Source organism: Dermacentor albipictus, chromosome 1 (assembly GCF_038994185.2).
Source record: "Dermacentor albipictus isolate Rhodes 1998 colony chromosome 1, USDA_Dalb.pri_finalv2, whole genome shotgun sequence".
NCBI classification, from domain to species: domain Eukaryota; kingdom Metazoa; phylum Arthropoda; class Arachnida; order Ixodida; family Ixodidae; genus Dermacentor; species Dermacentor albipictus.
In genome coordinates, this window is record NC_091821.1 from 247,415,858 (window position 1) to 247,439,741 (window position 23,884).

General features: G+C 43.0%; 1 protein-coding gene across 1 annotated transcript in view; it reads left to right on the forward strand.

Annotated features, from left to right (window-relative positions):
• Grx3 (Glutaredoxin 3) overlaps positions 1-23,884 on the forward strand; it is a 48,419-nt gene that overhangs the window by 1,624 nt on the left and 22,911 nt on the right. The window contains exons 5-8 of the mRNA XM_065429830.1: positions 1,038-1,151; positions 10,615-10,699; positions 10,778-10,867; positions 21,424-21,574. Coding sequence (XP_065285902.1) covers positions 1,038-1,151; positions 10,615-10,699; positions 10,778-10,867; positions 21,424-21,574 — 440 coding nt within the window. The remainder of the gene's footprint in view (positions 1-1,037; positions 1,152-10,614; positions 10,700-10,777; positions 10,868-21,423; positions 21,575-23,884) is intronic.

The following is a 23,884-nucleotide window of genomic DNA, read 5'->3' on the forward strand; positions in this document are numbered from 1 at the left end:
AAGCAAAACAGTGGTTATCACTACAGCATCTGTCAAAATTCTGGTCTCCGATTCTCCAATTGTCATTGTTATTCCTTAGCTCTTATGCTGCTTACGGAAGCCAGTTTCTGACAGTTTTTGCTAATGTTGTTAGGAGATTGAAATAATGAATGTTATTTGAAATACGCAAGTACATTATTATGGGGATTGAATGCAATGTTGAACTGAGCCATTTGTTGTAGGCCATCATTGGGACACTCCGCGCTGCTTATGTTTTCTTGTTTTGAGACAGTCATATGCTTGTGGTATGGCACTCAAACCTTGGTTTGGACGAGTTGGCTCATACTTGGTTCAAATGCAACGCAAATGGAACAAAGACGCGAGACAGAAACAATGCTTGGGATACATCTCTTGTCTTTGTCCCAGCGGCACTGCATTGTAACCAAGCATGCTTAGGCACATTGAACACTTGTTGCGAAGTGAAGAATCATTTATATTTTTACATTTATGACTGTTTATGTTCAATGTCTGAAAGTGACGGGACTAGTTGAATACGAAAACCTGCAAATAAGCTCTCCTGCACTGCAGAAATGTCAGACAATGATGGTGCAACTTGTACTTACTGTAGGTAAATGTTAGGTGCAATGTAGTGTCTGCTGGAACATGTTCAGCTTCTGGAGACAGCTGGATATCGAGAATGGATTCCATTGTAGTCCCTCCGTTGACACTTAATGCCATATAGGTTGCACTCTTTCTTCTTGCCTAGTGCTGGCGCGAGCTGGTTCTGGTGAGTAGTGCAGGCATTGGCAAAAGCCGAATATGTGAGAAGCTACGCTGCACCTAACAACTGCAACGAGGACAGGCTGCGCCACCATTGTGCATGAAATTTCGCCTTGCAGGAAAGCTGCCCCTTGTAGGTTTTGTATTTAGTCTATTCAAAATATGCATTGACAAAATGGCAAAATGAAAATGGGTGACATGTACATTTCCAAAGTATTGTAAAGTGAAGACGATTCGGGCTCATGGTTGCTTCTGATGCAAATCCACAATTGCTGCAGAATGGACAGGCTGTTGACAGAGTAGAAGGCTTGAATGTAATGGAACTTGTGCGCAAGTTGAAGACGCTACAATCTCGGGTGGACATGCCACCACTTGTGGCTGGTGAGAAGCGGGTAAGTGGACCTATGCATCTCTCTAAAGTACAGATGTTAAAGGGCAGTTGCAGTTGTCCAACTATTCTCAGTTATCATCGTAACTGAAAGCAGAATGGCCATTATGGTTAAACAGGCAAAAAAAGAAAACTGGTCTCTCTGCACATGTTTCAACCCAAAATTTCAACTTGAAATCGCTGCCTCTAATCCTCTCTTTACCAACTTTGACTGCCATTTTGGAATGGCTTGTGTTATGTCAGGAATTGCAGGGCCACTGCTATGTTATCTGCTCTGAGACGTTCCGAAACCATGTGTGTGCCTTGCTGATATGGTGCATGCCCACCAACTGTGCAAGTGCTCCAGCAGAGGCCACTGTGCGCAATGTCTTCCTCTGTAAATGAGTAACAGCTCCTGGATTCTTTATCCAGTACATTGCACCCGCAAATCTTCTGTGCTAGAGGTCCTGTGTTCAAATCCTGCCATTGTAAATTTTAGTAATGCTTATTTAATTATTTATAATGCAGTACTTTCTTGAAAATGATCAGTTTGCCAAGTCACAAAGCCGTTTAAAGCCAGAAAGACGAAGCTTAGGCAAATCCATGTATTAACCATCATTCCCATGCTGGCTGAACTGCCCTGCTTGCAGTTCCCCGTAGGCACTAACACCGCAGTTCCCTCTAGTAATTGTATGAAACTCTATGTTTCCGACACTTGTATTACACGGGAACATGACTTTTGAGAATGTTTTCTATTACCTGCCATGGTTGCTTAGTGGCTATGATGTTGCGCTGCTAAGCACAAGGTTGTGGGATCAAATCCAGGCCACAGTGGCTGCATTTCGATTGGGACGAAATGCGAAAACATCCATGTGCAAACACCCTGGGTGCACGTTCAAAAACCCCAGGTGGTACAAGTTTCCACTACGGCGTGCCTCATAGTCATATCTTGGTTTTGGCCTGTAAAACCTCATAATTTAACTTAATTTTCGTTTTCTATTACTCTCAGGGAACTGGCGCTGGAAGTGGGATTTGGACACAGAATGCACTTCATTTCGGCTCCCGTTAGGGTTGCAAGTCTGCTGTATGGTTTAGCTGGATATGAAAAAAATAAATACAAATCTTCTACAGTACTGAAGGTGCCCAAATTTTGTCAGCTTGCTGTGGGATGCATTGCATCATTCAAGCTAAAAAATTTGGTTTGGTGGTCCCTTTAAGCAGAAAACAATATAAACAAGATTTGAATAAGTGCTTTTGTTTGACTCTTCTATGCTACAATGCATTACTGCTGCTGAAATTACAATTGAGGAAGCCTTGGTGATTGTTGGTTACCCATCAATTGTGTTGCCTGGACATAGCTAGTGTTACACAGGCATTTGGGAGTTATACTAATTTCAACTGAGTACATTCATAACATGGCACTTGATGCTCCTAGAAGCTCACAGAGTATTTACTGAAAATGTTCCTGTCCATAAATTCCCCCCTTGCGTTTAATTTATGCAGGACGCTACTATGTTGCCTGTGTCCTAACATGAACAAAAGCATGACAGCAATTTTTGTGAGGACCAAATTTTTCTGGTTTTCTTTTTTAATAATGTACAAATAGCAATGAACTTGTCCTTTGAACAATTTGGGAGACCTATTTTTCCAGTAGTGCACTCCTCTAAATCCATGGCTATCTCGAGTCTATGTCCTCAAAGCATTCCAGAATTTCTGTATGAAACAAAATTATGAAAAAAGCAAACCTGCAAGTCTTCATTCACAATAGTATTGGTTTAATGCACACAAATAATTTGTGCTAGTATTGTTGGCAACTATGTACGACTGATTTCAAGGATGACATGACTCATGCAATGTCAAGCTCTGCACAGCTGCAAGATAAATAAACAAAGCAATTTTAAAATAGAAAGAAAATGTAGCATTTCTTAGCAGTCTCTCTCTTCTTTAATTAGGCCTTCAGCTTTGACGTAAGCACACTTATAGTAAAATCCCCGTTTTATGTTTGTCTGACCTGATTTTCATGAACAAATCAAGAACTATGCAGTTAAATTGAAATGCAATTCTTCCGTGGATGCACACCTTAAACACGTCACAGCAATGAGGTATAGTATTGTTCCACAACATTTTCATCATCCTTAATACTAAAATGATTGCCTTGACATTTCCTTCTTGGTGGTATGCTTTCAGTAATGCTTAATGTTAGTTGCATTGTTGGCAGAAACATTACATGAGCTGCAGTAAAAGGAGGTTGTAATCTGAAAAGACGATTGTTATTGCAGACCTGTCTCGGTAGCTCAGTAGCTCTGGTGTTGTGCTGCTAAACTTGATGCTGCAAGCTTAATCTCAGCGGCGGTGGCCGCATTTTGATGGGTGCGAAAAGCAAAATCACTCGTGTGCTTAAATTTACGTGCACATCAAAGAACTCCCAAGTGGCCAAATTAATCCAGAGTCCCCACACTTCAGTGTGCCTCATAATCAAATTGTGGTTTATCACTTATAATCTATGGGTTTGGCCAGTTTCTGATGGATGCTCAATGTGAAAACGATGCTCTCAAGAAAAAAATGGGAGGGTTTTGCCATTCGAGTAATGCGCATGACCTCATACTTGCCATCGTTTGCTTTCCTTGCGATGCGATAATACACTTGCCTGCAGAGCAGTGCAGCACCCTTAGCCCTTAGTGTGGCGGGCTTCGTCGTGGTGCTTCGCTGCCCTAGCCTCACAACTACTCTTAGCATTTTGCAACAGATCAACAGTATCATTTTAGATAGATAATAGGTGATGATAGCAATGGGCAGATGTGACCTAATATGCCTCTGGCAGCTTATCATTGCTCCACGAAGAAAGTGTACAGCAGAAAACATGGACATATGTGCATTGCTGAAATGACGAAACTCTGTCCCTTTTTTAAACTGTCGCATGTTCGCCCCACCAGCTTGACCTTCGTTTTGTGACCTTTCTTGAGTTCTTTGGGTACTTAAATATATACATATACACGCACACATGCTTGTTTCACGTGGAGGAGAACCCAGTAAAAAGCAGTTCCTTGAACCGCTCGTTATAAAACAGGATGCATTAGTGATTGCATTAGCTTGGCTCATTGTCCACTTATTTTCTGGTATTTCCCAGCACTTTACTCTCTCACCTGAGAAACATAGTGGCATCTTCCTGGATGCCTTGAGCGCAAGAGAAATATTTTTTGTGTACTGCTGTTCTGGAGATTTCACATAGCATTACTTTTCGCATCGGTAGGGTGACTAGCTCTTATAAATAAAACTTCACTTTCAGCACACAAACGTGCACCTAAAAATAAGCAGGATTTTTTTAAGAGTCTAGAAAAGAAAGTTGCAAAGTCCTGACCTTATCAAGGTGCCTGCAATCTAGTTATTGCAGTGCTTTAAGTGTGGTCCAGAGCTTCTACATTTGCTATCTTCCTCCTTTCACCCAGACATTTATGTAGCCAAAAGGCATGGCCACTGTTTTCTATATGCCTTATTCTTTGTCTACTATGTGTGTTGGGCTATTTAGCCCCGAGCCGTTGAGTTGGAGTGTGTGCGAATTTTGCAGCATACAGGTACAACACCTGCTTTCTTTTTTTTTTTTTTCATTTCTAAACAAGCTTTTCAAGAAATGATCTGTGGCATATAGTGGAGTGCTGTCTTTACATGTGAATTACATAATGCATCAGTGTAAAATTTCATAATTAAAGGTGCAAAGTAATTTTTCATAAATTACTTTAGGACACATTTTGCAATTTAGATTCAAGATGAGCAGGGCTGATGTCATTTTCATATAGCAGAAATTCTGAGACTGGCACTAGTTTCAAGATGTGATCACCAAAAGTGTGCCACAATGCACATTGTATTATTGTGGGTAGAAAAATCAAATTTTAAAATTAATTTTTAGATTTGGATTGCAAAATAATGCTACATTTTATTTTCATTTTTAAAGATCTGTCCAACTAGAAGACTGCCAATAATGATTCTATTTATGGCATGGTAGCTGTATGGGCATCAGTTTTTCATTCATGCTCGAGCGTCTGATGAAACTTCCAACCCAAGTTTGCTCACAACCTATGCACAAGGATGCGTAGAGTGCAGGTATTTAGGCAATATTTTAATCTGCTGCAATCTTGGTCGTTTGCACCTTAGTAAACTACTGATCGATGTTCTCAACAATAATAGTTTTGATTAAAGGGACCCTGAAACGATTTTGGCGATTTTCTACAAACGTACTGAATCGTTAGAGTAGGTCCTTCTGATCATTAATTGACACATCTAAGTGCTCTGCGTAAAGCGTGTAATTTATTATAAGGTTTTAAAAATGCACATCGCTGTCGATCGCAGCGCAGTGCTCGGCGGAGTTTTAAGCCGCCCCTACCCATATGATGCAAATAACCCATATTACGTCACATGGGCGAGCTATCTGATTGGCTGACCAGGGCGCGTGGTCGATAATTTTTCCAACTTTATGGTAAACAAATGATCTTCGTAATAGTTGGAATGTTAGTTAATTTGTTTTTATAAAAAGAAAGTAGCATAAAGAGAATGCACAAGAACAATTTTTCAGTACACTTAAGCACTTCCGGCACACAGCAAGTGTCGTCTGCTTGCGTTACAACGTACTCCATTTTGACGAGAGCTCCGCGGTCAGAGTTGGTGTCAGTCTTTTCGCGAGCACTATGATTCGACTTTGTTGCCTTGTGGGCTGCAAACGTAGCGACTGGCAATATGTCAAGCTGCGACATCGTGTCCCTCTGCAAGGCAGCGTACGGGCGAACTGGCTGCTGCGCAGGATTTGCGCGTTTGTGGCCGTCACTTTACACCGGAAGATTACTAACGCAATAGCGTTTCGCGAGTCCCGCATTAAGGCAAACGTAAGCGCAAGGGGACAGGATCTGGCCGCTTGACTGTGCCGTAACGGGATGAGCCGAAATGAGCAGAAGGGCAAATGTGAATGGTCTGCACGGTGCAGCCACCTGGTGGCATAGAGCTCAACCATACACAGTAGCAGCAACGAAGCCTTTCCTTCTTTGCTGCTGGTGCGTACTTTTCGCAGGAGTGTAATCATCAACACGTTGTTTTTATAAATGTTTAAAATGTTTTACACTTCATTAGAGCAATATTAGCGCTTTGTTTGACTGGTTAAGCGCTGCGCCAACAAGTGTCTGGACCATGCAGACCGATCAGGCCGCTCACGTACGTCTACGCCAAAGTTCCGTCATCAGCTTGAGTTTATGCCTCCAGTCATTTGCCGAAATGATCATTTGCCTGTGGTTAACGGAATACCAGACACGTTCGGCGCTACGACAGAATGCTCGCAACGCACGCTGCTTCGATAGCTCTCGCTTGGGGTTGACAGCCAAGCAGCTAGCGGAGAGGTTTCGCGCGGGCTGGGGCGGGCTCCAAAACACCCGGAAGTCGACGATGTGACGTCGCATCATGACGCAGGACCAGTGAAGGCGGAGCTTAGCCCCGCTCGCTCGGCGGACGAGTTGAGAAGGAAAAGCATGGCTGGGGAGGAGGGTAACTTATAATCGCTTGTAGCTCCATTAATACGTAACGCTTCACTTAAATTGTGGTGCGAATGTTCTACTTAAGCTGTACCCTACGCGTCTACAAAATTTGTCCGAACCGTTTCAGGGGCCCTTTAAGTTCTCTAAAATATAAGAACTATAAAATATTTTTTAGTATATATGCGATCTATTGTGTTTTATGAGCAATGTAGGTTGCTTTATGGCAATCTTCTAGGCGTGGTATGAAACCCAACACTTGTACAAAAGACCATACTTTTCCCAATTTCAGGAGACACAGAAAAATAACCTGATAAGATATTGAGAAAATGAAAACATATCAGAAATAGAAGATGAAATTCTATGTTTGGCATACATTTTATTGTCTTGATTATTATAGAAATAGATCTCTGAGGAGCATCTTCCCTAAGTAGAATGTCAGCATACTTCAAAACACATTTTTGGGGATGGATATCTTCCAACTGGTGCAAGTCTTAGGAATTCTTGTAAATAGGCATGTCTTGAGCAAGGGCTGGTGGAAGTGTATCTTGAGTGTGGCGGCAATGGCTGGGGGGGGCAGTGCCCCCTTGCAATGGAACCTGCGGGTGCACCTGCCCCTACTGCCTCCCCGGTTCCAGAGGCACTGGCCTTGAGATTTGATTGGCTTCAGTGACATAAGTGAAACACATGCCCTCAAGTAATTAATTACACTAATGAGTTTCATTGTGTTATTTAATTGCATATTGTGTCCTGTGCAAGTAATGTCAGTCACTTGGAGTTATCCAGCTAGAGAGGCAAATTGCACTCTCTGCTGTAAGTGATTTCATAGAAATTTGTTATGTATAGCCTCTATTAAGGAATGCAATCTGTTGATTTTATTCTTACAGTGAGAGGGTGCAAAAATGTATGCTCAGATGGTTTCAGACATGAATTTGTGAACAAATGAAACGCAAGAAAGAAATGACTAAGTAGAACACCTTTCCTAAGTAACTCAAGAGCACTATCTCACACTGCTACTTATACAGTTGCCGAAGGTTGCAGGGTGTCTACCAACCTGGAAAACTGGGAAGTTTCAGGGATTTTTCATAGTCTGGGAATACTCAGGGAATTTCTGCTAATATCAGGGAAAAATAGCTGTGATTTTATTGAAAAGGAATGAAAGTTGCACGAATGCTGGCTCAAGCAACAGAGGAATCATAATGATTCGTCTTTGACGCCGTGTCGTTGGCTGGAAGAGTTCCCAGTGCACGACCGGTTTTTCGGACACGTGATTTTTGGGACATGCCCAATAATTCGGACGGCTTCGCGGTATCACCACGTACTGCATAGAGTCGGTGTAAAAGAATGTCTGAAATTTAGGACGCAAGAACTCTTCGTCCGATTTTCTGAACACTTTCGCAGGTTCGAAATGGCATGAATCAAAGCCACCACCACCGCCATCATTTTGATTACCCCGTCACCTCGAAACGGCGCTCCCGCGCGCAGATCCGCTGTCAGCTGTAGCCACCACTGCGGCAACGCTAGGCCAAGCTGCTTTCAATGTTCGCTATTGAGCTTCTTGCCCCTTAGGCGCTGTGTTTGTCATTGAAAGAATTCGCCACTGTTAGCAATGGCACCGACTCTGCCTTTGTAATCGTCGCAATTGGCTTCAAAGCTCTGAAAGCACGGCGCGTTGTATAATGCCAGTTCCCGAAAGTTAGCTTCGCCTCAATGCAATAATGTTACACGGCAAAAGATACACGAAGTGTTGCTGTGAAGCTTAACTCTTTCCATTTTTTGCACGGAAAATAGGTGTTTTGCAGGTTACGCCAGATATTTTTTTTTCTGAAGGAAATACTGCACTCAATATTTAATGGAATACATAAACAAAAGCAGAATGAATGCACTTTTCATGCATAAAAGCTTTATTAACGAGATATATGTCATAAAATAGATATAAATTGCCAAAATCAAAATTGTGGGATAAAATTGAACAAAGTTTGTAAAGGCATGCTTGTATCTACTAAGAAAAAAATGTAATTATGAGATATACAGAACGTATTGCCGTCAAATAAGCACTATATCCCCCCCCAAAGATCATTCTATAGGTTTGCCGCTAGAAAAATTTAAGTGCAAGCACTACAGTTTGGCGTGCCAGGCTGCGGCCGCTGATATTCCAGGCTGGCTTGCGTCGTCATCAATCATCCAGACACATGACTTCGAGAATTATTCAAGGCATCAACTGTTATTTGCGTGATCTGTTGCTTGAATTGACGGATTGAAGTTTAGGGAAATAATAAAACACAAATGCAATGTCTGTGTGTTTTTTTGTTTTACTTCGCATCGAAGCAAGAGGGATGTACTTCCGCTTTGTCTACTTGTTCCCACGGTCGTGCAGTCACGTGCGCAGGTACCGAAACTATGCCATTTTCTACTGTGTCCCAGTGCGAGATCATGCTCAGTTATCCACTTGTGTTTGCCTCAGTATTCGTGTAGCACTGAATTATACCGCTAGTCATGTCTCCTTGTGCACAGCACGCAAAATCGTACGCTGCGTGAAACAAGGCAGTCACAACAGCTCGCGCGTGATGCCATCAGTAAAAGTGCGCAGTGCCCCCTCCCCCCCCCCCCCCAAAAAAAAGAAAAGGAAGGCGGGGCCTGTGACGTGTGCTTCACACGATCCTCGAGGTTCAATCATGGCTTCGCAGCACTGAACTATCTCTATCTCGGCTATTAATGAGCCAATTTGAAAAGTTTTTGCGGCAGAACGCTCCCTAGAGGACACATAACAGCTTCCAGCATATAACCAAAATTTTCTATGGGGTCTGGTGACAAGCGTGAGAAGAGGCAATTGTCACGGGACACAGTATGTATTCCTTAATTATACACGTGTGCACCCACAGTCTCCTATCACCTTCAGAGCTTTTTCGGACATGCCTGTGGTGATTTGAGCCCTTCAAGGCAATAAAAAACATGCATTCATTTTTTTTTTTTTTTCATTGTCTGTGCAACTGACCAAAAGGATGCTTCAAATGGTCCAAGGGGTGAACGCGCGGCGGAAGGAGGACGAGAACAGAAAGGACTGACACTCTGAGGAATGAATGAGAAAAGAAGTGTGCCGCCACTTCTTTGAAGGAGGTTGAGCTCAAAAAACAAAGTGTTGGATGATGCCGAGATGCAGGTGTCCCTCATCCAAACCAATATAAACTCTTTAAAGCAGTGAAAGGCAACACTGAGGCATCGTGCATGGGCTGAGAGTATGTCGAGACATTCGAGGTTAACTTTCCAGCTCCAGAGAGAGAATTGCATTTGTGACAAAAGTTTCATCGTCATAACAATGAGCTTGCTCCCAGTTGGTAGAAATTACTTGTATTCGAAAACATTTGCTCCTGTAAACATCTCTTGTTATTTGTATTTGAATATATTCGACTCGATTTGCAATGGGCTTTACTTTTTTTTTGTATTTGCAATGGGCTTTGTCACTTTTTTGATGATATTTTATTCACTATGCATTTTACTAACACCTCCCTTCTGTTTTCTTTCTAATGATATAAACACTGCTCTTCACTATTGAAAGTGGATGAAGTCTTTTTTTTTTGTATTTTTAAACATGCTTACTAGAGTGACAGCATCGGGCAACACGGTGTCAGCCCTTCTTGGTCTAAAACAGAGTTCTGTGTCACTTAGCGAATTTTGCAAAGGCACTTAGGGAAAACCTGGAAAACTCAGGGGATTTGGAGATGTCAGCTTAGTAGACACCCTTGGTTGTATAAGCCTCACACTATGCTAACTAGGTGAAATCATGCTGTTAATACACATATTGGTGAGGGTCAAAACAAAAGAACACATTCTCATTACCCCTTAATTGTTTGTAGTATTTCAGTTGTCCATCACTGGTACATTGTGCTTCCATTCTAGCATTCACACTCTATCTTGAAATTTGTGTGTTTCAAATTTGAAAAACAAGTTCTGTTCATGGCTCGTAACACCTATTTACAGGAGCTTATGCAGAGGCTGCAGGCCATCACGGCACAGGCTCCTTGTGTGCTCTTCATGGAGGGGAACGCAAATGCACCTGCTGAAGGTACTATGGTGTATTGCCAACTGTGGCCAAGAACACCTAGTAGTATTTATTAGTACTTATGGCATCTTGTGTGTGCAGGTGACAGTTCACATGCTGTAGCTTTGCTGAAGAAAGCTGGCCTTGAGTTCCAACATTTTGATGTGACTACAGACTCAGCATTGCAGCAGCGTAAGGCACCTCTGTATTTTGTTGTAGTTTTTCTAGAAAGTAGGCAGAGCCTGTATTTAGCTTTTCCGTGTAAGTGGGAGGGGGCTGTGTGTTCTTAAGCATTCTGCATTGAATACAGGAAAATTGAATAATTAGCATAGAATAATTAGAAAACTGTGGACAGTAGTATGGTGGGGTTTTCACATAAATGTTCAGAACAACACAGAATATATATACCGTATTTACTCGCCTAATCGCACTTGCGTAATGATCGCACCCCTGAATTTTGTAGTCAAAATTCAATTTTTTAAAATTTTCCATGTAATGATCGCACTTCGAACTTGCCGCAGCGATATGTCGTGTGCCAAGTCTAGCTAATAATGATCACGCTTACCATCTGTCAAACGACTCTTCAAGACAAACCAAGCTGTCTGCACGCACCAAATATTCTTAAGCAGATGCCCCATTTCATTCCCTTCATCACTTTTCCGCACTTCCATGACAAAAAAAAGCTACAATCAAATTTGCCTTTATTATGTGTAGGCTTTATAATGGTTGTGGTCAACAACAACAACAAAGGTGTCTTTCAATTCTACTTTTCTGCACTCATGGGCAATCAACAAATCGCAAGCAGCAAAGATAGTAGCCCTGTTTACACTCATACGTTAGAAGTGTACCCTATCCATACGCCGACGCTTGTAACACAGCTAAGATATTCGCCCACCCTTAGCGGAAACGTGCCATATTAAGATAGTAGTGAAGACAAATGCCGCAATTTCCGCAGCATGCCTGCCATGTCTTTCTGTGTCACTCGCAGCTAAGCGTGGCCATCTGTTTCTGTCCCCTCAAAGTGGACATGGCTATGTTATTGCCACAAACTTGCCGATATTAACGACGTTATTGATTACTGATATGGAAGAAACTGTTTCATTGCACGTAATGCACTCACGAGAAGAAAAAAGAATCGTGTGTGTCGCGTTCAGCTTCCTCCGACGGGCGCCATTTTTATTTTGGTGTCCCGCACTGCATACAGTGGCAGCCACCTATTTGTTGACCTGTTGTTATCCCGCAGCAAACTTGGGATGAAAAATTGTTTGTTTCTTTTCGCGGGAAATTTAATCCGCGTAATATATATATATGCACACACACACACACACACATTCGACTGTCGTTACAATGGACCCTGCTAATCCGACAAAAAAATGTCCCTTTTAGCCGAAGTCCGCAATCTCCGAGACGTCTCACTTCCGAAACTTTCGTCGTGATGTTTAACAACTTTAGTGCAAAGAGTGAGTGATGAATGTCCAAAGTAAGAAACAAACAAAACAAGTTGCAATTTCACATTGATTGTAATAGCAAATTAAGCAAGATAAGCGCAGCAGCAGCAACGAGCGAATTGACCTTCGTGCTGTCTCTCACTTCAGTGCGAACTAAACAACAAAATCACAGCACATACAGAGCTACCGCCACTAGGCGCACTTTGTCCACATTGCAGATTGCTTTCAAGGGCGGGCGGATGTGTGGCTGTGCCGTTAACAGCAGCCACCGGAGTAGAACTGGTTGCTCTCTCACCTCCCCCTCGCATGCGAAAGACAGCATGCTTTGGCCCCGCTTTCCTCCCTCCCTCGCACGCAAGATATTGAGCCACGATCGTCGACTAACCCTCGCAAGTCAGTTGCCAGCCCGCGTCGACGCGGCAAAAGTCCGTTTTATACGCCCGATTTTTACGCAAATTGCCGCTAATTTCATCCACTGTAGCGCAGTCTGTTGAAAGTGAACTTCGCTGCATTAATAAAAGAAACAGATGAAACTAAGGTTGAAATGTGACCCATTATATTCGAAAGTAATTTGTATGCAGGTCCGTTTTAACGAGCATAGACTGCATATATATATATATATATATATATATATATATAATGTACCAAGGGGGCCCGATTTTAATTAGTCATATCATAAGCCAACAAACAATTACATCAAGGACAGCATAAGGGAAATTACATGTATTTCTGAATTGAAAATAATAGTTATATATAAATGGAAATGAAAGTGGCTGAAAAAACAACTGGGCGCAGGTGAGATCCTGCTGCCAGTTGTTTTTTCATCCACTTTTATTTCCATTTATGAAGGTGACTCAAAAAGTCTTTGTCTCTATTTTTTTGTTACCTAAAATAAGGTACATACAGTGAACTCTCACTTGAGTGAACTTCAAGGGACCGAAGGAAATAGTTCACTTAACTGAAAGTTCACTAAACTTAATATTCACTAGACCAACGTAAGACATGGCATACAGAGTCAAAAGTTTGAAGTGCAATTCATGGAGCAAAAGATATGGCATCCATAGTGTAAGAAATGTGTGAAATGGAATTTGTACATATCATTGGAAAACACACCATGTGGATCGTTTGTGTGCACATGTGGAACCAACGAGACTGAAAAGAAAGAGACGACGACCATGCCACGACTAGCCGGTCGGAAAAAAACACACACCACGTGGTTTGTGGTGTGACAGATCGCCGCTTTGCTCTGGTGGCGTTGTAAGTGCCAGCGATGTTACCTTGTTCATGGCCTCCAAGATTACATGCTTGCTCGTTTTGTGCGGGCGAGCTCGGAGGCCATGCCTCGCCGTTCGTTTTTCGCACCGCCGCTTTGCCCCAGGGGTGCTGTAGCGGCAGCGCCGTTACATTGCCGCTAGAGCGGCAATTTGATGAGGGCGGGCATCGGTTGCGCCTGCAGTGCAATGCAAGCCTTGGTCCTCTGAGAGAGTTCATTAAACTGAAATATTGACTGTTCCGAAATATGTTTAAATGAAACATTTTTGCATAGAATCTATAAGAAAACTACCGGGGATTTTTAAAAAGTTCATTATTCTCAAATATTCGATAAACCGACGTTCATATAACGGAGAGTTTACTGTATATGTATTTACAAATATGTATGCGTATCTTACACTATTTTTGCACATAGTCCCCACACTGTTTCTGACATTTGTCCCGTCGCAGCACTAAACTTGAGGTGCCTCTGTGCCACGTTGTCATCAGTCAGCGAGGCATGCGGCCTCCCTGAACGCTCATTGTCATTCAAGTCGTCGTGGCTTTTCGGGAACTTGCAGCACCACCACCTCACACTTCTCAAAGCGAGACACCTTTTCCCATACATCGGCTGCATTTCCCTGTGGATTTGGATGCGAATTCGTTCCTTACTCCATAGAAAACAAATTGCACTTCATTGCTCGTACGCCATGAACGTGTGAAGTACAACCGAAACCTTCACCAGGTGACAGCAGCGCAGTGCCGCAGAGATACCCGCAGATAAGGCCGGGTCGGTCTAGAAAGGTCCACCGCTGGGAATGGATATTTTGACTTTGCATTTACAGCCACAACTTGGCTGAAAAAAATAGGGACAAAGACTTTCTGATTTGCCCTCGTATTTATCATTTCTTTAATTCAATCAAGAACTACAAGTAATTTTCCCTATGCTGTCCTTGGTGTCATTTTTTGTTGGCTGTTTATGATATTATTGATAAAAATCGGGCCCTTCGGTTTCCTTACTTTTCGTTCATTACATAGTGAGGGTCTCTAATCCAGCAGCTTTGATACCTTCAGGTAGCATGTGTGGGTTTATTGACCAGTTTCCCTCACCCAAAAGCTTCATGTACACGTGACGCCTGTAGCAGAAATAATGGTCCATGTCTACCACCAAGGCCGTGAGTGGTGGCGCTGGCTAACACTCCCAGGGTTAGTTGTAGTAGATAAACATAAATACCTGAGAAAGTGAATGGGAAAATTGCGCCACGCTAGCTCATTTGGTAAGAGCATTGCACGCGTAATGCGAAAACGTGGGTTCGTATCCCACCTGCGACCAGTTCGTTTTTAATCCACATTCATTTCCATTTATTTATCATTTCTTTAATTCAATTAAGAACTACAAGTAATTTCCCCTATGCTGACCTTGGCGTCCTTGTTTGTTGGCTTCTTATGATATGATATACACATATATGCTGCAGTGGACTGTCTTACGGGCCAAGGGACCAGGGAAATTGGTTCCGTTTATTAGGAGTTCGAGTTATGGTTACCGAGAGACATTGCAGAGAAAATTGCATGAATACAAAATCAGCCAACCTTGAGGATAGTGTTCAGTTTAAGCGGCAGTTGCGTTTAAGCGATTTACATTTATCGAAGTTCCACTGTGTGTGTGTGTGTCCATTGAGAAAGAGAGAGATCACCTGTCAGACACGGTGATGAAAGATGCCGTTTCATGCCGTGTTGACAATATATTAACAATGGCGGTATGAAGCGAAGCCAGCCATGCTTTTGCGTCCACTCTGCCTCCACAGCTGATAGTCACCCGCAGTGGGACGACACTGTCATGAAAAGCACCAGCAGGTGGGAGCGAATGCTTTGTCTGCCTCTCGCTTCAACACGTCTCCGAAACTCAAGATTACGCAACCTCCTGTACTAAAGGCGCGGGAAGACGACGCACATGATGCCACGCCATCTCGGCGGGCTCGGTCTTTGCATATGCGGCGGATTACCTCTAAAATGGCGCACTGACAGCTATGCACCACCACGGCCACGTTTGAATAGGAGGCACGCCAACCTACCCCCTCACTCACTCACTCCATCCCCCCCTCCCCCCCCCCTTGCGCATGCTTATTCAAGTTACCATGAGCTCACTCCCCTCCCCCTTTGCTCGCAAGGGAAGGTGGCGTTCTGCAGCTCATCAAGCCACCATCCTTCTTGGTTCACCCTCCCATGCTTTCACTTGCAGCTAAAGTATACTGCGCACTGGGTGCGTAAGATCTTACCGCACTTGGACTTTGTACCAAACATGACACTCCTGTACTTCGGCAGTTGCTCTCGGTCGCAAGGCGTGTGATATGAGGGGTGTGTTGTTTGTAAGCAGTCACTTCTCGTAATTAAACCATTTTGACCATCTGCTTCCATAGAAGCAGATGTCTCGGTATTTTATTTTTTATTGGCTGGTATTCCTTCACGGTGGCACCAAAACTTCATTATGTTGAAATTGTGTATAAACACACTTCATTATATTGAGGTTCAAATAAATGGTGTTCTGTAGACGTGTTATAAAAAGTTAAATACTTTGTTATGTAGAGAATTTCATTGAATAAAGGGAAAATCGGACATCCACCCGTTCGTAGCAATTGCTACAAAGGAAACCCATACGGGTTCCTCGAAAGAAAAGCCTCAGAGTTGAAGAAAAATTCGTCCTGGTCCGGGACTCGAACCCGAGACCACCGCCTTTCCGGGGCAGCCGCTCTACCATCTGAGCTAACCAGGCGGCTAGCATATGGCAGGGCGAAGTCGAATTTGTCATCAACACGAAGCAAAGGCAAGAGTTTGACGTAGTAGTTCTGCGGTAACCTGCAAGGTGGAGAGAAGCAATGAATAAAGGGAAAATCGGACATCCACCCGTTCGTAGCAATTGCTACAAAGGAAACCCATATGGGTTCCTCGAAAGAAAAGCCTCAGAGTTGAAGAAAAATTCGTGCTGGTCCGGCACTTGAACCCGAGACCACCGCCTTTCCGGGGCAGCCGCTCTACCATCTGAGCTAACGAGGCGGCTAGCATATGGCAGGGCGAAGTCGAATTTGTCATCAACACGAAGCAAAGGCAAGAGTTTGGCGTAGTAGTTCTGCGGAAACCCGCAAGGTGGAGAGAAGCAATGATTAAAGGGAAAATCGGACATCCACCCGTTCGTAGCAATTGCTACAAAGGAAACCCATACGGGTTCCTCGAAAGAAAAGCCAGGACGAATTTTTCTTCAACTCTGAGGCTTTTCTTTCGAGGAACTCGTATGGGTTTTCTTTGTAGCAATTGCTACGAACGGGTGGATGTCCGATTTTCCCTTTATTCATCGCTTCTCTCCACCTTGCGGGTTTCCGCAGAACTACTACATCAAACTCTTGCCTTTGCTTCGTGTTGACGACAAATTCGACTTCGCCCTGCCATATGCTAGCCGCCTGGTTAGCTCAGATGGTAGAGCGGCTGCCCCGGAAAAGCGGTGGTCCCGGGTTTGAGCCCTGACCAGGACGATTTTTTCTTCAACTCTGAGGCTTTTCTTTCGAGGAACCCGTACGGGTTTCCTTTGTAGCAATTGCTACGAACAGGTGGATGTCTCATTTTCCCTTTATTCATCACTTCTCTCCACCTTGCGGGTTTCCGCAGAACTACTACGTCAAACTCATGCCTTTGCTTCGTGTTGTCGACAAATTCGACTTCGCCCTGCCATCTGCTAGCCGCCTGGTTAGCTCAGATGGTAGAGCGGCTGCCCCGGAAAGGCGGTGGTCCCGGGTTCGAGTCCCGGACCAGGACGAATTTTTCTTCAACTCTGAGGCTTTTCTTTCGAGGAACCCGTATGGGTTCCTTTGTAGCAATTGCTACGAACAGGTGGATGTCCGATTTTCCCTTTATTTGCTTCGCTCCACCTTGCGGGTTTCCGCAGAACTACTACATCAGAGAATTTCATTATATTGAAGTTTGCTATACTGAGCTTTAAATGTACCATATTTGTATAGTAATAATAATATTATTATACCTTCACCACTTTCTCGCAAAAGGTGAGCAGAGTTCGTTAGTTTTGTAACACCTGCATTTATAATTATCCTTTATGGCAGTGTAGATTTTAAAGCGAAATCGGGAGTTGTCAGAATCTCTGGACCTGGACAGGCCGCCAATGGAAGCTGACCCTGGCAACTTTTAACACCCGAACTCTCTCGAGTGAGGCTAGCTTAGCAGCACTCTTTGATAAACTATCAGACATTGTTTGGGAAATCATTGGCCTTAGTGAGGTGAGAAAAACTGGTGAGGCTTATACAGTGCTGACTAATGGCCACGTCCTCTGCTATAGAGGATTTCCAGATGAGAAGCAATATGGAGTAGAATTCCTAATCCATAAGGACATAGTGGGCAACATCGACAAATTCTACAGCATTAATGAGAGTGTAGCAGTAGTCGTAATAAAGATTAAAGGTAGTACAAGCCTATGCTCCAACCTCCAGTCATGACAATGATGAAATAGACAAGTCTTATGAAGATGTTGAATTAGTTATGAGAAAAGTGCAAACTCAGTATTCTTTAGTATTGGGCAACTTCAATGCAAAAGTGGGGGAAAAAGCAGGCTGGTGAATAAGCAATTAGCAAATACGGTGTCAATTCTAGGAACACTTGAGAAGAGATGTTGCTAGAATTCGTGAAAAGGAATAAGCTGCAAATAATGAACACTTTCTTCAGGAAGCGTAGGAACAAAAATTGGACAAGGAAAAGCCCTAATGGTGAAACAAGAACTGAAATATATTTCATACCTTCTGCCGATCCCAGCATAGTGCAGGATGTAGAAGTGTTGATTAGGGTAAAGTGCAGTGGTCATAGGATAGTTAGGTCTAGAATGCACCTCTATTTGAAGAGAGAAAGAGTAAAATTGGTCAAGAAGAAGCAGGCCAACCTAGACACAGTAGGGGTAAAAGCAGACCAGTTAAGGCTGGCACTTGCAAACGAATATGCAGCCTTAGAACAAAGAGATGAAGATGACATTGAGGTAATGAATTAAACCGTAACTAAGCTGGCTTCAGAAGCAGCAATGGGAGATAAGGCACCAAGGCAAACAGTAAGTAAGCTCTCCCAAGTAACAAAGGACCTAATAAAGAAATAACAAAAAATGAAAGTGTCCAGCCCAAGAGGTCAAATAGAATTCACAGAACTGTCAAAACTGATCAAAAGGAGAAAATAAAGGATATCTGAAATTGTAACGTGAGAAAGACTGAGGAAGCAGTAAAAAATGGGCATGAAATCAGTGAGAAGGAAACTTGGCCTAGGACAAATCAAGATGTATGCACTGAAAGATAAGCAGGGTAATCTCATCAGCGATGTCAAAGATATAGTAAAAGCAGTGGAAGAATTCTATACTGACCTGTACAGTACCCAGACCAGCCACGATACCTCTATTTGAAGTAGTAATGAACAGGTTGCAGAGGCTCGTTCTATATAGTAATGAAGTTGGAATGGCCTTGCAAGACGTGAAATGGGGAAAAGCGGCAAAAGATGGAATAACAATCTACTAAATGCTTGAAAAACTTGTGGCCCTTCATACGAAATGTCTCACAACTTCAAGGATCCTATAGAACTGGAAGAATGCCAACATTGTACTAACCCTCAAAAAGACAGACAATAAAGAATTGAAAAATTAGGGGCCCATTAGCTTACTTCCAGTATTGTATAAAATATTCGCCAAGGTAATCTCCAATAGAATAAGGGCAACACTGGACTTCAGTCAACCAAGGGGACAGGCTGGCTTCAGGAAGGGATACTCTACAATGGATCACATCCTTGTAATCAATCAGGTAATTGAGAAATTTGCAGAGTACAATCAGCCTCTTTATATGGTTTTCATAGATTACGAAAAGGCATTTGATTCAGTAGAGATATGAGCAGCAATAGAGGCATTACATTATCAAGGAGTACAGGATGCTTACGTAAATGTCGGAAAATATCTAGAGATTTTCCAGCTACCTTAATTATCCACAAGAAAAGTAGGAAGATACCTGTAAAGATAGGGGCCAGACAAGGAGGCACAATCTCATCAATGCTTATTAACTGCATGCTTGGAAAGGATCAACGGCGAATATCTCAGCAACACTGAAGACGAGTTACAACAGATGATTGAGGACCTTAACAGAGAGAGTGTAAGAGTGGGGTTGAAGATTGATATGCAGAAGACAAAGGTAATGATCAATAGCCTGGCAAGGGAACAAGAGTTCAGGATCGCCAATCAGCTTCTAGAGTCTGTGAAGAAGTATGTTTGCTTAGGTCAGTTTCTCGCAGGGGTCCCTCATATATCGAGGGACCCAAGAAAGAGGGGGAAGTGACTCAAGAAGTGGGTGGGCGCAAGAGCGGGCTGCGCTTTAATGTGATGATCAAAGCGTGAGAAGGTACGATGGGCGAGCCTGATGTGGCATGCGCTGAAAAACGACCTGCAGTGATAAAGCTTGTGAAAATGGGTAAGAAGTCTCATCGGTCTTTAATTTTCTAGAGAAGGCAGATGTAGGAGTATTTTAACGTTAGTGCTGCTAGACGTCCATGAGTAATCTTTCGTAATGAAGCGGGCTACTTTGTTTTGGACTGACTCGATCTTGTTTGTGAGGTATGACTGATGCAGGTTCCAAATGAAAGACGCATACTCCATTGTTGAACGAACCAGTGTGGTATAGGCTAACAATTTAGTGGAATTGTTTGCCGAGTAAAGGTTACGCCTGATGTAGCCAAGGATTTTGCACACGCTACTAATAATCACATCAATGTGTTGACTCCATGAAATGTTCAAAGATAAATGAATTCCCAAATATTTTATTGTGTCTGCATGTTCAATAATAATGCCGTTCATTTAATAATGGGTAAGGTTCAGGTTACTAGCTCTAGTGAAAGCTATAGCCTTAGTTATTGAAACATTTATTTCCTTTTGCCCCTGTTTACACCAGCCAGAAATTTTCACGGGGTCAGATTGAAAAGTGTCAGTCTTGGAAGGGTTAGTTATTTGTCTATAAAGTACGCAATCATCTGCAAATAGTCTTATTGTAGATTTAATAATAATGCTGATGTCGTTGACGTATAGCAGGAATAAAATTGGTCCCAATACAGAGCCTTGCAGTACCCTGGATTTTACTAGTGATCCTGGAGGAAAAAATTCATTAGCAGTTAAAAATTGGTACCGGTTAGTTAAAAAGTTACTAATTCAATTCATAGTCCTGCAGTTTATATTAGAATGGCGAAGTTTCATTAATAATTGGTTATGAGCTGCCTTCTCAAAAGCCTTCGAAAAATCAATAAATTTAGTGTCTATTTGTGCTGAGTCGTTAATAGCTTGGTATAGGTCGGAGACTAGCTCAAATAACTGCATCTCGCGTGAGCGACCCTGTCGGAACCCGTATTGGTTAATGAAAAGAAGATTGTGCTCTTTTAGGTATTTCATAATTGCTGATGATGTAATATGTTCTAATTGTTTGCATGGAACTGGTCAGTGAAATGGGTTTGTAGTTAGAGACAGATGGTGGGTCACCGGACTGAAATATTGTCATTATTTTAGCTATATTCCATCCATCAGGAACACATCCTGAATCAATAGATTGTTGGGAAAGAGAGGCGAAAATGCGAGATATCAATAGTTTAGTTATTTTTAGTAGTTTTTGACAGATTCCATCTGGATCGGGAGCCGAGCTGTTACAAAGACGATCAATAGCAGTTTCAATGCCCTTTTGGGTGATTATGATATGATTCATCATGGAGGTAACGGAACCGAATTCAATGTTAGCGGGAACGAGAAGTGCACTTGTAAAAACAGAACAAAAGAAAGAATTTAAGGCATTAGCGACCTCTGATGGTAAAAGGAACTCTTCGCCTTTCATTATGGATATGAAGAATGATGGTGATAGTTTGGGGGTATTACTTTCGGGAAATAGCTCATTTTCCTTATTATTATTTGTTAAATTTGGATTTATTTGTGACATTTGTTTCATTATGTTTTTTTATTTTGCACTGATTCCCTTTCACATGCTTGCTTTATTTCAGAGCTCATTGAGCATGTGGCAGACAAGGCAGCTTGCAATTACCCGCTGTTGTTTGTCAGTGGGGAGCTTGTTGGTGGTATTGATAAAATAAGAAATCTGGATGAACAAGGACTGCTGGCCCACTTGAGTGCCCCGGGAAACCTGACACTGAGGTATCCACCTGTTGCTGGTGTTAAATTCAGTCCTTAACCCTTTCACTGCCGGGTTTTTTCCTCACCGCCGTACACTCCCTGCCAGGTTTTTTTTTTACATGTTAGTTTCTTGAAAATCCTATGCTAGTAACACACTACAATGCTCTGAAGGTCATGTAAACATTTTTATTCTGGATTATCTCACAGATATCAGTTTTCCTTAAAGAAATTGGCACATAACTAATTAGCAATAATTATCTGCTAATTAGGATGTCCAAGTGTTTAGAATACTTTTTTGGTGTGTATTCTTCGAAACAAGGCACCACACAAAGCGGCACCTGGCAGCTAGAACACAAATAGCGAGACTCTTTTCGTTGCTTTGGTCGATGCTGTGTGTTAGCGCAGATGCGGCAGACTCGTGTTGGGTTTTGCTTCGCGGTAGTCGGTGGTATTAGAGACAGGAAGTGGCGCGCTGTCAGCCGTGTTGGATGCCGCTGGACGGCATTGGACGGCTCACTGGACGCCGCTGTGATGTCATTGCAGATTCCTGAGTGAGCTGGATCGAAAGCATGCTCCTGGGGCTTGAACTCTTCCTTCTTCCAGCAGAAATCCTGCTCGCCAGGTTTCCTCTTTTTTTCGCGGATTTCTCGGTGGTAGGGGCTCTTCATCACTCTCATCACTCGACAAGGCACTTAGATGGGCTGCTTCCTCGCTGTCACTGTAGTCGGAGTCCGAATTCATAAGCAGTTCTTGAATTTCTTCGTCCGTCAAAGAGCGGACAAACGTGGAACGCTGCCTCGCCATGGCTGCTCTGCCGAGACGAAGACGAAGCGACGCGGACGTAGAAACATGCGCGCCACCTGTTGAAAAATCATCCTACTGGTTTTATGTTGATTATGTGGGATCTCCATAGATGGCGCTACATGCTTGTATATTTTTCTTTTAGACGAGTATTATCGGGAGTGGCAGGGAGTGAGTTAAAAAGCCAAAACGAGTATACTCGGGCGAGGCAGGGGGTGTGCATGTGTAGTCGCCCGAGTTATCTCGGGAGTGGCACTGAAAGGGTTAAAGGGCAACTCCGGCAATTTTTTGACCGTGTCAAAGTAGTGGAATATTTAGGTTCCCGAGACCCACCTGTCACACTCTTGATAGTAGAACTGTTCCGCTAGTTCAAAAATAATATTAAACAAGCAAAAAAGCACAAAAACAAAACCGAAACCTGACCAAGCAGCCAAGCGAACCTCTTCGTGTGACGTCACGAGTGTCCCTAGTGGGGCAGGCATGCAAGGCACGCTGGTCTTGCCCGCTGGGCAATGAAACCGGTGAAGAGCAAACGCTCAGCTGATTCGTGACCGCGCCGGACCTTCAGGTGACAATGTCAGCTGCACCAGCTCTTCAGATCTGTAAAATATTGACAGTTAAGATTCTGACGAATCCAACAGCCACAAATCGCTGTTCGTATTTGACCAGCCACCATTAGAGCCAGCGCCCATGTGCTACATATCGTGCTAAAACATGAATACCAAGGGTAGCCCTAACCACTGATCTTATACTTGCCGGTGTTCAAATCTTCTCAGGGAAGCGCTTCGCATGCTGACTGCATGATGTGGAGCACGACTTTCCACATATGTATTCTACAAGAATGCTGTTGTCCGTCCAAAGCACTTACTGGTGACGGGTAGATTTTGTGCATGGGAGCACCGTTACATCACTCTGATTTGTTCTAATATGAGCGACCACACATTTTCGAAAACAGCAAGCGGGAGACCGTAGTGCGGGAGCGTTGTTATGCTGCCTATTTATCATTCTTCGTGTTCTCTTAATGCACACAATACGTTCCGTAAGGTAGACACAGATGAGGACTTTGCGCATGTGATTGTTCATTAAGAGAAAGCATAGTTTTCTCGTGGAAAAGCCGATGCCAATATTGGCACTGTTGGCAGGTGAACGAGGCACTTGTTTATGCTGCTGTATCGAGAGGCATAAGCTTGCTGCCAGTTTGGGATATGAGGCAAGAAATCCACCTCGGAAGCTAAATAATGAGTCTGCATCACAATAAGTAGAAATTCACCCATGTGTGTGGTAACATTTAATTTAGGGAAGTGCCAGTGAGTGCGGCTACCAGCTTTTTATCAAAAACAGCAATATATTGATGTCGATACTGCTCCGTGTCGTCGCTTCTCTCTTTTTGTGTGTGCACTGTACAAAATGAGGAATGGTTTATTTCAAATCCGTATGGTCAAAACTGAACTACATGAGTTTTCTTCATCCTGATGGCTTAATTAGCTTCAAGTCAGTCGCTCAGGTCCGCCAGCAGTAGATGCATGAACT